Source organism: Phodopus roborovskii, unplaced genomic scaffold, assembly GCF_943737965.1.
Source record: "Phodopus roborovskii unplaced genomic scaffold, PHOROB, whole genome shotgun sequence".
Classification (NCBI taxonomy): Eukaryota; Metazoa; Chordata; class Mammalia; order Rodentia; family Cricetidae; genus Phodopus; species Phodopus roborovskii.
In genome coordinates this window covers 40,973,090-40,987,452 of record NW_026126433.1, presented here as the reverse complement: position 1 = coordinate 40,987,452, position 14,363 = coordinate 40,973,090, and the positions used below count along the sequence as shown (strand labels likewise).

The 14,363-nt window shown below is 44.8% G+C and overlaps 1 protein-coding gene across 4 annotated transcripts in view; it reads left to right on the top strand.

Moving 5' to 3' along the window:
* The window catches only part of LOC127223554 (carboxyl-terminal PDZ ligand of neuronal nitric oxide synthase protein), a 286,357-nt gene that overhangs the window by 242,173 nt on the left and 29,821 nt on the right, over positions 1 to 14,363 (top strand). For all 4 annotated transcript variants that reach the window (XM_051186219.1, XM_051186220.1, XM_051186221.1 and 1 more), the window contains exon 6: positions 5,864 to 6,005. In XM_051186219.1, coding sequence (XP_051042176.1) covers positions 5,864 to 6,005 — 142 coding nt within the window. The remainder of the gene's footprint in view (positions 1 to 5,863; positions 6,006 to 14,363) is intronic.

Here is a 14,363-nt window from a genome sequence, read left to right as displayed (position 1 = left end):
TCTAATCATCCAATAAGGTGAAAGTCATGTTAGGAATGCAGGTTGTTGTATGTTCTGTGGACTGGGGTTCCTGATCTTAAGGAGCAAATTCTGCATGCCAGGGTTGGGGTGAATAGATTCCAGCACCTTTCCACTGGGGCTAGGAAATGATGGAAGCTCTTGATGAAGACCTCCTGGTAACTTAGCATTTCCTGCACTTCCCTCCGTCTGGAGTATAATGATAGTATCATTTGCAAGACTGTTCCCCTCTTGAGCAGCTTCTTGCCTGGCCTCTCCACTTGTCCTGTGGTGTGGATATCACCCTCCTGGCATTTTTTTTTTTTTTTTTCACAGCTCCAGGAGGATGCACTTGGTGCCTGATGTACAAGGCTGTGCTTATTAGCACATTTCCTCAGGCATTGTTAGTAGTTAGCAGGAGCTGCAGGGAGTTCTAGCAGCTGCAAAATCAACTCCTTGACATCAGTTTTTTTCCCCCTGCAATTGCAGTTACTTTGGCTTGGGTAAGGAGAAGTTGCTTCTTGTCAGCAAACTGAGGTCCATAGTTGTAAAGCTGAACTGTCCTTTAGAGTTTGCAATAGATTTGGAAAGATGATGACAATCATGTACTAAAGAATGACAAGTGTCAGGCTGGAGAGATGGCTCAGAGGTTAAGAACACTGTCTGCTCTTCCAAAGGACCCGGGTTTGATTCCCAGTACTCACATGGCAGCTCGCAACTGTCTGCAACTCTAGTTCCAGGGGATCCAATACCTCACATGGATATACATGCAGGCAAAATACCAATGCACACAAAATAAAATAAAAATAAATTATCGAAAAAAGTGGCAAGTGTCTAGTAACACTTGGAAAGGTGAGTTAACTTATGACCATTATTTCCAGTCAGGGTTGAAAGTCAGACCCACTTTGAAAGTAAACTTTCTATACTGGGCAATGATTCATGGTCTAAGAAAGTCCCTTTATCAAATTATGTAATCAAGCCATCAATAACAAAGTAGACAAAATCCTGACCCAGCTATCATTTATTTCATACCCTTAGTACTTTACATATCATATATATGTTCACATATAAATATACTCATGCTTCAGCTTGTAGTCACTTGACAATGCCAAGTTGAAGGTACCTTTATTTTATTTTGCATGAATGATGGGTGCATATGTGCATTCAGAGGCCAGGGGTCAACCTTGGTGTCATTCCTGAGGTGCTGTATAGCTTGTTTTTTGAAACAGAGTCCCTTCATTGGCCTGGAACTTGTTCATTAGGCTAGGATGGCTAGCTAATAAGCCCAAGGGATACACCTGTGTCCATCTTCCTAATGCTGGCATTAATTATAATGTTGAGCCACCATGCCTCATGCTCACACTCTCTTGTCTCTCTCAGTCTCCTGCCCTGTGTGTGTGTGTGTGTGTGTGTGTGTGTGTGTGTGTGTGTGCGCGCGTGCACACGCGCGCACGTGCGTTTGTATTTCCTGAAAATCAAACTCTGACCCTCATGCTTATGTGGCAAACACGTTCCCAGTTGAGCTGTCTCCCTATCTCCTTTCTGAGATACCTTTAAGGGACGCATTAAAGAAACATGACATTCAGTTCTATTTTTGTTGAGATTCTGAGGTTGCTGAGTTCAACATAAAGGCACTGTACTTTTTGCTGTGGCAGGTAAGGATTACAAAAGTCATTGCACAACTGAGTTTGTGGAAGTCAATTCCCTAGAACTCAGAAATACTTGGAAGACAAATCCTCAGTGTCCAGAAGATGGAGAGGTGGGTAGCCACAGAGCAGAGGAGAGGGATGGTAGACCAGGAGCAGAGCTTCTTGACAGAATGAGCCCTCACTCTTCTTCCTTTTTCTCGTCCCCAGCAGCTTCATCTTCCCTCCATCTCTTGGGCATCTTGCACTTTGCGCTTTTGTTCCCTGCTTTTCTTGCTCATCTGATGGCTCTTTAATCGTCTCCACAGGGTGTAAAGGAGAGAGAGCTTTTTCCAGGGCAGTGAAATTCAGAAGAGTGCCAGCAACTATCAAACCACTTTTAGGATTGGACTAATCACACCATGTTTTACATGTATACAGCACTGAAAAGACTCCTGTGTGTATATAACCTACCAGCAGCAGGCTCATTAGACTGAGAAGATGAAATGGTGTTATACATGATTTTTCTGTGGACCAATCAAGTACAGGAATCAACTTTTGATTTATGTCTCCCTAAAGCTAATATACCAGCCTTTGTCTACTTTTGAGCATATAGCCCACACTCACAGAGAATGGTGTCATTTTCATTGTGGCAGTTTATCCAACACTGACACCTGCTATGCTGAAGCCCACATTAGGCATGAGGCGAGTAGCCATTCATCCATCTTGACTTGGTTTCTGTACTAGGGTGAGAGGTCCTGCAGGCTGGGAGAGGGCTTCTGTCAAGAGGATAGAGAGATGGGTGAGATAAGAGGCATTTGGTTCTGAGGTAGCTGCCTTCCCAGGCCTGTTTCCACAAAACTGCCTGTAACTGGCACTTCTAGGGAGTGTCGGTGCTCTCCGTCTGCTGCTGAGAGCCACTCCGATGTTGGGTATTCCGTTCCAGCTCTGAAAACATCAGAGCAGCCATATCCAAGCCAGTCTCGATAACCACGAGGCCACACAGCTTTAGGCTGCTAAGGGAATTGGCTTCTGGACAGGAAGATCTGGTCCATGTGCCACCCAGCACTTTCAGGGGATTATGTAAAACTAAGCTGGATTTGTGCAAAAATCATGCGGTATAATGATGCTTCTCCTGCCTTCCAATCTAGTAAATCCCAGGCAGAGAGTGGCCAGATCTCTAAAAGCTGGAAAAGGCTGTCTTCCTAATAGTCCACTTGCTGGCTCTGCTGTGCGCATGAATGCCTGTAATCTTTAAACCTCTTTAAACCATTGATTTCCAGATGTCATGTGATCTGGGCAGCTGCTTCCATTTGATCCAGGAAACCTAAAGTCTTCATGGAAACACCTCTGAGAGATTTCATTTTAAAGCCTCTCTTTAATCAAGTTCTCCCTGGCAGGTTGGGACACAGCCTTCTATGAAGTCTCAGTGTGTGTGACTCCTGCATTTCAGGACAGCAAACAGAACCAGTTTTCGTGCTGCCTAGGATCACCAAGTGGTGTTAGCTTATAGAAAGGAACCTATTGGACCATGCAGAGAGTAACTGTGAGGGGGATCTGCCCCTGCTGGCTGCCTTCCAGCAATTGCTCTACATCCAAGGTCTTATAAAGTCCTCTAAAAGCACTTTTCAGTGTTGATGAAAGGGAAGTCTTAGAGGTCAAAGGGCATCTGGACTCAACCTAGCTGTTGATGCGTAGTGTTAGGTGCCACCTCGCTGAGTTTGACCCCCAGAGTGGTGATGGGAAGGACTGTATTTTAAAGAGGGAAACTGAGTCTTTAGTCTTGGGATAATGGGGAAAACTGACCTGTTCCTTGAAAATATTTACTCTGAGTGAGATTTCTGGGTTAATTTATATAAGAATGTCACAGACCTAAACTCTTGGTCTTTGTATATTGCTCAGCTGGGTGGTGGTGGTAGTAGTGCACACCTTTGATCCCAGCACTAAAGAGGCAGAGGCAGGTGGATCTCTGTGAGTTTGAGGCCATCCTGGTCTACAGAGCGAGTTCCAGAGGACAGTCAGGGCTACACAAAGAAATCCTATCTTAAAACAAAACAAAACACTTAGTCTTACCCATTTTTATTTGGATAACCTAAGGCATTTAGCTTTTCTGCATCATGTAAAGATGTCTAGGAGAGGAAAATCTGCAAAAGTTAGTGAAGTAAAATCTTCCATGTAAGGGGCAGTGGCAGACAGAAGAAAGCCACACATATAGTGACTTGGCGAATGAGCTTTGCTGTAAAAGATTGAGAAGCTGTAGGCTGCCTGCTCTTTTCATCAGAAATGAGAGAGGGTGAGGAAACTTAGAAGGTGAGTGTGGGCGTCATCACTGATGCTGCAGCAAGGGTTCATTTTACCCGAGGGTGGAGCTTCCTGGTCCAGCCCTGACCAGGGAGCATCCTCACCTCATGGTCAAAAGTGAAATAGTTGCACTCATGAACTCACAGCAGCTGTGGTTGCCTGCACAAGATTAAGGCAGATGATATTCTAGAGTAGACTGAGAGGGGTTTGTGAGCCCACCCCTAACTGAGGAACTAGGGACACTTTATGGTTTCTAGGGGAGGGGCTTCCTTAAAGGTGTAGCTCCTGGTGAAGCTGCCTACACTCTACTGGATGGCCACATAGAAGTATATGGACAGCACACATTTTAGTTTGGTAGACTATTAAAAAAGAGGAGGTAGGCATGAAGTTTGGGGGGAATAGGCAGTAAGGGATGGATCTGGGAAGAGTTAAAGGGAGTAGTTTGGGCAGATATGATCAAAATATATGAGATTCTCAAATGGTGTATTATTATTATTTTAGAAAAGAGAGATTAAAAAGTTGGGGCATGTTTGTCATTGATTTGTTAGGTCCCATGCCTTCCAAAGTACAGGTTCTCATGCTTTGGAAGTGGGAAGGAGTTCACAGATGTAATATGGGAGACACAGACAAACCTCAACATCATGAGAAGTACAAATGGATCCAAGTGTAACCTCGGCAGGACCCCCTAGGCCTGTCAAATCACTGGATACTAGAGTAGTGATACAGTGCCATCTACCTCATGCTGATGAACTCTACCTGACTTCTGATGTCATGGGGGGGGCGGGTTTTGAATACTATCAGTGGTCTCACTAGGTAGTAGTCACACCCAAACTCAGATCATCAAAACATAGCTAGTACTTGACTTGGGAATAAGGTAAAGTCGAGTGAAATAGCCCACAGTTGATGATGTTATGATGTTTATCTTTCCTCATGGTGGGCTCTGTGACTGGGTATTGTATGTGGTGTATTTTAAAGTGGTGAGAGTTAGCTAATCATCAGGTTTTATAACCAGTGTTAACACCTTTGAGACCAACCATGCCCAGGGACCCTACCTGTGCAGCCTGCTGGGTTGCTGAACACAGTCTGGGAATGTTTCTCTGCCCTCCCTTCCTTTCCTTATTAAGTTGTGGAATCCTGGAAGCCTATGAGCTTTCCCATTGGGCTCCTAAAGGAAGCAGTTAAATAGCAGAATAAAAGCAAGGATGGAGCTGTACCATGTCTCAAACTGTCATTGCTCGAACCAGTGCCCTGGAGCCTCATCCCTGTTTTCTTCCAGTAGTTTTACAGCTTCAACTCTTATTTAATTACTATATGTGGTATAGACAGGAGTCAAATTTCATTCTTCTGCATATGAATATTTAATTTTCCTAATACCATTTATTGAAGAGATTCTCCCCATTCTGTGCACTTGGTGTGCAGATCTGGGTGTATAATGTCTTAAGAAAGACTTGGGAATACTTGCCTCTACTTTCTGCTGGGCACCATGAGAGTGTGTGGATGCCAGTCTTCAGCTGATTCTGCAGTTAACCCTTGCCTTCTCAGCCCCACAGAGGCCCACTTGTAGGAGCTATCATTTGAAGTAAAAAGATGGCTGAGTCCCTCCTAGGTTGATGGGCTTATTGGACATCTGGTAGTAGCTGGTTGACAGATTCTGAAGGATCAGAACTACTTTTATACTGGAAGGGACAAAGTCCAGAATTGGAACACTTGCCTCTGGCACCTGTCTTCAGTTGGTGATCATTTCAGAACTGTGGTGACATGGGTGCTAGTTTTAGAGTACTGTACATCTGAGGAGCCTCGGTTTTTCTTTTTTTCTGCCTTTCCTTCTCTGGCCGTGTAGGTTTCTGACCACCTTGTACATCCTCAGCCGCACCAACCTTTGCGCTGCCCTTGTGGAGTCTCTGCATCCTTCACTCTTTCTTTTTCTTCTTCCTTCCCAGAGTCAAGCTATGAGAATCGTGAGGACAGTAGGACAGGCCTTCGAGGTCTGTCACAAGCTGAGTCTGCAGCACACCCAGCAGAACGCAGATGGCCAGGAAGACGGGGAGAGTGAGAGGAACAGTGATGGCTCTGGAGACCCAGGTAGGCACAGTGCAGCAGATGGCGAGGATGCAGTGTGAGCCAGAGTATTAAGTTACTTAAAAACTAATTCTGATAATTCCATGACTACATCAGTTATGCTGGGCTTTTTTTTTTCTTTTGTTCTCTTTTTGTTTGTTTTAGCTTTGAGACAAGTTCTGGTTTTGTAGCTCAAACTGACCTTGAACTTGGACTACTCCTATGTCAGCTTCCTGCCTGAGAGATGTTGTTAATGTTCCAATGAAAACTAGTCAGAAATCATATCTACTATGATTTCTTCTACAGCAAAAGAGGTTCATTAAAATAACAATTTAACAAAGATGAAGTATTTAGAAGTAGATGTGCACATTTAGTTTAAAAAATAGAACAAGCCCAATGGTGGTGCTGCCGCCCTTAATTCCAGCACTCGGGAGGCAGAGGCAGAGGCAGGTGGATCTCAGTGAGTTCAAAGCCATCTTGGTCTCAGCCAGGACTGATACACAAAGAAGCCTTGTCTTGGGGGCGGGGAGGAAGAACCTGACATAGCATTGAATGAAAAACCTAAATGTCATAAGCATGAATTCTATGTCTTACATGGTACAGATTTCTAACTGGCAAAGTGGTACTCACATACTACACTATTCAAAAAATTTATGGGGTATAATTAAAATGGCACTCAAGGGAAATACAAAGGTTCAGTTATTTACATTAGCAGATGAGACATTCTGAAAGTCAAATGAGTTAATCATTCAAATCAAAGATTTAGAAAACAGAGGAGGCAGAGGCAGGAGGATAATGAGGAGTTCAATGCCAACCTAGTCTACATATGCCTTGTCTCAAAAACAAATGAAAAGGGGTTTTTAAAAATCAAAAAATTTGGCTGGCGAGATGGCTCAGAGGTTAAGAATGCTAGTTATGCTTTCAGAAGTCCTGAGTTCAGTTTTCAGCAACCACATGGTGACTCACAACCATCTGTAATGAGATCTGGTGCCCTCTGCTGGCCTGCACGGATATGTACAGACAGAAAATATATAAAATAAAAAGTCCTTTTTAAAAATCACAAAAATAAATCTTATGCTTAAACACCAGGATTGGCATGTGGGTGGACAGTCTCTTGGTTTGCATTGTAACTGTACAGTCACTGTCTCTAGGCATGGATAAGTTCCATGCAGCCTCAAACCTGTGTCTACTTCTGGAAAAACAGCTTATAGTATATGCCTCAGAGTCACATCGTAATTCCACAGGCTGACATATTTTCAAAGGCCAAGTCTGATGTCTGGTACACAGAAAATACTGGACATATGCATGCTAGCTATTATTGTGTGAGCAGTTTTAAAATGAGGGCAGAATATTTCTAGGAAAAGTGAGTAACAGAGAACCAGCTCTCTACATTTAAATAAATATTCATGTAGATGCAACCAGGTATAACCTGTATAACCGTAAAGTGTCTGAACAGCACAAAGGAGGAGACCAGAGCCAGAGTCAGGCACATGTGTTAATTTATTGCAGATCCCTGGGGAGAATAACGTGGAAATGCCTATGAAACTCAAAGTTTTACATGATGTTTGACTTCTAAATTATACCCATAGTACCTCTAAGAATGTATTCTAAAGATAGACCCGTACATATGAAATGATGAACATTTTATATGGTTACATAGTGAAGAATCAGTTATAAAACCAAAGGATTATAAAAGGCACAGTTGCTTCTTCCTTCCTCCCTCCCTTCCTCCCTTCTTCCCTCCCTCCCTTTCTTCCTCCCTCCCTTCCTCCCTCCCTCCCGACTTCCTTCCTCCCTTCCTTCTTCCCATCCTTCTTCCCGTCCTTCATTTCTTCCTCCCTCCCTCCCTCCTGACTTCCTCCCTCCCTTTCTTCCTTCCTTTCTCCCTCTCTCTCTTCCTTCCTTCCTCCCTTTCTTCCTTCCTAACTTCCTTCTTCTCTCCCTCCTTTCCTCCCTCCCTCCCTCTCTTCCTTCCTTCCTGCCTTCCCTCCTTCCTTCCTTCTGTTGTGTTTTTGTTTTATGAGACAGAGTCTTACTATGTCCTCACTATGCAACCCTGGCTGTCCTACTGTCCTGGAACTCACCACATAGACCAGGCTGGCTTTAAACTTAGAGATCCTCCTGCCTCTGCCTCTGCCTCTGCCTCATGATTAAAGGTGTGTGCCACCATGCCTGGCTTTGAAGTCCCTTTTAAATATGAATAGAGGACTATTGCACCATGATTTCAAAGAATAATCAGTTATTGTGAACTGATATAAATCCATCTTAAGATGTTTAGTCAATTTTTGTAAAAATCAAGTTTTAGAACTGTGGATATTTGATCATAAGTACATAGGAATAATTATGTGCATCCATGTGAGTGTACATGTGTGTACATGTGTGGGCACATACAAGTTTACTTTGTGTAGAATCTTTGGAGCATAATATGTAAGAAAGTGGCAACATGTAAGAAAGGGGCCAGATGGCTTAGGAGGCAGGAAGATTTGCTTCCCGCCTTACTCACAGCTTTTCTACCCTGGACATATATTAGTCATAAATTAGGAAAAGCTGACATTTCATCTATTCTCCATCCCTGTGTGACCACAGGGAGATGCTTTTGTGGCTCACTCATTTGTACCAACTGACGGTGCCCTCTGGCTAATGCATGTGTCACAGTGATCTTGCCTAATATTAACCGTCACTAGACAGCGCCATGTGTTTTCCTGTGTGCCGTGGACACGCGTGGTGTATGGGGGTGGGGCTTGGTAATCATATGAACTTAAAATCTTTCCACCACTGTCCTCGAGACTTAGGGATCGGAGTTCTGGGTCTTCTTTGGCAAACACTTCACAGGCCTGTGTAGCTATAAGCAGAGAGCACCATGGGGACAGTTCTGGTCTCTCCTGGATGCTCTGTGAGACCTATGCTTGACTCCTTTGCTCAGAGAACAGAAGTTGTTTGCTCGGTTCTGCACTGTAAGATGCTGTAGACTGCTGGCTGAGGAGATGGATGTCTTGCCTGCTGGCCCTCCTTTTGTGTATGTGCCTATATTTGTGTATTTGAGTGCACATGTGCGTGCATGTATGTTTACATGCTTTGTATATATGTATGGAGGTGACGACAATCTTGGGTATCATTCCTCCAGTGCCATTCTAGAGCTCACCAACTAGGCCATGCAGCTGGCCAGCAACCCCCAGGGATCACCTTGTCTCCTTCTCAACACTAGGATTACAAGAGTATACCCACCAGGTCTGACTTTTTTCATGGGTTCTGGGGACCTAACTAATATTGAAAGCACTGTATAGACTGAGCCATATCCCCAGCCTCCATTAACAACTTCTTTTCCAATGCCCTGATACCTTCCTGGAGGAGAGTGGCAACCAGAATCTCAAGAGCTTTCAAACTCATGCTCACACTGGCAGCTGGTACACACACACACACACACACACACACACACAGAGAGAGAGAGAGAGAGAGAGAGAGAGAGAGAGAGAGAGAGAGAGAGAGAGAGAGAAATTCTAACTAGAAAGTAGAGGGCAGTGTTTCTGGTGAAGCCACTTACTCCTCGAGTGGAAGGGGCTAGGTACAGAATAGTACCCAAAGGCTGAGCATTTGAAGATCATTGTCATCATAGAAGTCCTGTCTGAGAGGGATGCTGTAATATCCAAGTAGTTAATCAATCAGATCTGTTTCTCAGCCACTGGCCATAGAGGTCAGGATGGCCCAGGATGGCCCACCGATGAGAACTGCCTTTCTTACAGACAACACTAAGAAATGGGTCTTATTTTCCTGCAGTAGGAACAGCACTGTCCTTCCATCCCCAGCCCCTGCAGCCATCTGATGTGATTTCCTATCATGCTGAGGACTCTGGGGAATCCATGGAGTTCCCAATAAGATCATTTCCTGTTCTTTGCTTTTAGTCTCATTTCCCACCATGTACCCCAAACTCCCCCCCTTTCCTGTGCTGGGTAGCTCATGTACCTTCCAGCCATTGTTGATGCAGTGTCCTCTGCCAAGGGGCCAAGTGTCCCCTTCATGCAGACTTCCTCCTCATTCTGTACTCTTTTTTTTCTCTTCTAGGAGGCCTGCTCTCTAGCTCCCGCTCTCCCATCCTCCTCCCTTCCCCTTTCAGAAACTCAAATACATTGTTTTCTGCTGTGTTCTCATCACTCCTGGTTGATGTCATTGACATTAACATCCAGCCCTCTGTGTACCAGGCAGAGAATACCCTCTATCAATAATGGGCTGTGAGCCTTGGGAGCATAGGGACCTCCTAGCACAATAAATACTTGTTGGATAAACTGACAGTCAATAAGTGCTGCCAAGGACAGCATCCATATTAGTCACTGTCAACTGTCATCCACAACGTTCTTACTCTATGCTGAGCATGGAGAATGAGAAGAGATTCCAACAGGAGTGACTTTTAAGCCACCTTTTTGATGAGGAATGATGATATGTAGGCCGGGAGAATTAATAAAATTGAGGGGGTAAACACAGTGAGCTCAGAAGGCTGAACAGTGTATTGTGGGGAGGACAGTGATGAACACGGTGGATACTGGAGGCCAGCATACTCACTCTCTTTTGGATGTAATATAAAAGTCAGTACCTCCCCTCCAGCCATGTTGGGCACCACTACCTCTCTGTTCTGTTACCTTTAAAAGTTTTTATTAAGACAGTGTCCCTTTACGTAACTCTTGACTAGTCTAGAGCTTGCTATGTAGACTAGGCTGGCTTCAAAGTTACAGAGATCTACCTGCTTCTGCCTGCTGAGTGCTAGCGTTGGAGGCATGCACCCACACACCTGGCCTGTTCTGTTATCTCTTTCGAGACAGTTTTCTTAATTCACATTAATACACGTGAGATATATGCTTGACATTCTCCATATACCTTAAAGAGAGCACAGTTATATAATTGGCCCTTCCGCAGGTAGCATCAGGCCCCATGTGCTGGTAAGCTTGTATTCATTCATCTTGACATAAACTGGAGTCACCTGGGAAGAGGCAACTTCAGTTGAGGAATTACCAATATCAGATTGTCCTGTGGGCCATGTTCATAATTAATCATTGATGAGGGAAGGCCCAGCCGACTGTGGCAGAGCCACCCTGAGCAAGTGGTCTTTGGTTGTATAAGAAAGCAGGCTGAGCAAGCCAGTAAGCAGCACTCCTCCATGGATCCCGTCTCTGCTTCTGCTTGACTTCCTGCCTTGACTTCCTCAGTGATGGACTGTGGTTGAGATGTATAAGCCAAACAAACCCTGTCCTCCCCATGATGCTTGTCACAGCAACAGGAAGCAAACTACTATGCCAAGCAGACTTTCTTCAAAGTTTAAGATGTCAAAGACACATTAACTATCTTTTCAGGATTAGCCAAGCTTGAGTTGGCACACTCTCTCATACTGGCATCTCTAGGGGAGGAGGGTGGCACCTACTGAAATAGTTGAGGATGTGGCCTTGGAGTAATGTGAGGGAGAAATTATACACAACACATCATTTGTGTGTTTGTATTGCTGTGTGTGTGAGTGTATTTTGTGTGACTTTTCCTGCACAGATGGGAAAAATGTTTATTCAGCCCGCATAGTCCTGACAACAAAGAATGATTACACCCAAGTCTGGCTTGGTAGACCAGTAGTTTATTGGGGTTCCTCACAGGCCCATGGGTGACTTCAAGGAAGCCACATCATCAAGAAGATCACCCCACTTTCACTGAGGAGTCTTCTCTCCCAAGCAATTAAAAATTGCTAGAAATAGCCACATAGAAATCTCTTTGCTCCTTCCCATCCCTATCTGTGCCTACGTTTAATTGGTGGTTCATTGTAAATAATTGTTTCACACGACTAGAAGCTTGGTAAGTCAATAATTTGCAGTTGGAGACCTGGGGAAGGGTGGATTTGAGTCTGAAGGCCATCTGCAGGTAGAATTCCCTCTCCTTTGTGGGAGATTAGGCTTTGTTCAGTTTGGACCTCCGTCTGATCGGAAGAGTCTGCCCACAGACGGGCATCCACTTGACACAAGGTCTACCACTTTAAATATTCATTGCTATTTAAAAAGTAATTCCACAGCCACCTCTGGAATAGTGTTGGTGGATGTCTGGGTTCTGTGGTGGCTGACCCTTTAGCACAGACTGTTGGCTGTTATGGAAGTGAGGAGGTGATGTTGAGAGGTCACTAGAGCAGCAGGCTAGCTTCACAGGGCAATTGGACTTTCATCCTGACTCAACCCTTGCCCACTCAGTGATCTCCAGCAAAGGACATGTTGGATGCTGGTTCTCCTCTGAGGCACTGAGAGAATGCAGGTGAATGAACCCAGGGTGTGCTATATAGGAAGCTCTCAGAGCTAGCAACGTAGCTAGGGATCTGCATATGGAACACATGCCTAAGAAAATGGGGTGGGGGATGCTCTGAAGGTCTGTAGTTCACAGCAGGTAAAAGCTGAGTGATTGATCTGGCTTTCCTGTGGCCTTGAGGCTGAGCGTACCTGCATGTCAGCAGCCAGTGTCATTTGGGTCTCAGGTTGGAACCCTTTCTTCTTCAGGAAGGCTGCTCACTGCCTTCTCCTGGACACTACCTCCCACTCACCTTCTTGGTGTGTATAAACTGCTGACAATCTATATTTTCCTTCTCTCATCTGCCCTCCCGAGAAGGATTTTCCTATGAAGGTCCAGAGGAAGACGGATGGTTTCCTGTGGGGATCTGGCTTCTGTGTTCGCAGCTTTTCAGTGAATGCAGTGTTTATCTTTCCAGGAGAGCCCTGCCTGCCTGTGATGGGATGGCAGGCCCTTTATTGTCCAGAGGAAACTTATTTACCCTTGGAAATTGAAAAGGGCAAGTGCTGGGAGCTGCCCTGCCTTCTTTGATCTCAGCACTTCTCTCCTGGGATTCAGGGGGGTTTTTAGTGTTGTTATTGACACACCCCTCCCTGTACCTCCTCTCTCCTTCCCTGCTCTGTGCCTTTCTTCTCTCCATCATTCTTCTCCTGTTCCCTGTGCGGTGGGGGAGGTATATCTTTTGTATCTTTTGGCAACAGCTGCCCTTGGCCATCCCCAAGGCTCAGAGCAAGGTGGGGCCACTGCTCAAATTTTCATTGCCTGTTTCCTGGGAGAGATCCTGTTTCCTTGGAGGTATGCCTTCTCCCATGTAGCAACTGTCCAGCATATTCATAGACTGAGAAGCCTTTGGAAGGACTTATTCAAAATAAAACCTGCTAGGGGCCAGCAAAAGAGCTCAGCAGGTAAAGGTACTTGCTGCCAAGACGGACAACCTGAGTTTGATCTCTGGAACCCACATTGCAGGACAGAAACAATTCATATAAGTTATCTTCTATCCTACACAGGTGTACCATGACACATACTCATCCATACACATACACACCAATGAATAAATAAATGCAATAAAAATACGTTGATAAATGCTGGGCATGGTGACACACACAGGTAATCCTAGCATTCAGGAGGCTGACACAGGAAGATTGCCAAATAGTTTCAGGCCAGCTTTAAAAAGCCAAAAATATATCCGTATATGTATACATTCCCAATTCCTATGTGTGTTTGGAAAGAATACCTTAAGTCCATTCTGAGTAAAAGCCTGGAGTATGGGGCTGGAGAGGTGGCTCAGAGGTTAAGAGCACTGGCTTGGCTGCTCTTCCAGAGGTCGTGAGTTCAATTCCCAGCAACCACTTGGTGGCTCACAGCCATCTGTAATGAGATCTGGTGCCCTCTTCTGGCATGCAGGGATACATGCAAGCAGAACACTGTACATAATAAATAAATAAATAAATAAATAAATAAATCTTAAAAGGAAAAAACAAACAAAAACAAAACAACCCAAAAAACAAACAAACAAACAAAAAAACAACCTAGAGTATATACACTGGTAGCCAGAGTCCTGTGTCCTGCATTCTAGGTTAGTCACAGTGTATTCCTGCACCTTTGTGTCCTTTCACCTTCCACCACCTTCTACCTTCTTCACCCCTGAGAAACACCATTGTATCCTCTATTTCTGTCTGTCCAACCTGGTTTTTAGACTAGTGTTCCATCCTTTCATCCTGTCTCTACTGTCTGCTCTCAGCATCCCCCGAAGATCCCGCTCCTGCCTCCTTCCCTCTTAAGCGTTGAAGTTTCTCCTGGATGTGGTCCCTGGGTTCTTTTCTGATTTGCACTTATGGTAAATTTCTGTCTTCAGGCTGAACCTTTATTGATCCCTGAACCCATATGCTAAGTCTGCTTAGGCCTGGGCTCTCTGTCTGCTAGCTCCCCAAGGACCAGAATGGCTGTCATCGGGACCACCCTTCCCATTAACTGCCTTTATGTCCCTCAGCAGAACCATCTCTCCAGCTCAAGGATCACTGAGAAGGAAAACCTAGCATACTCTTGACTTCTAAATATGGGGCTTGCTCACCTATGTGACCA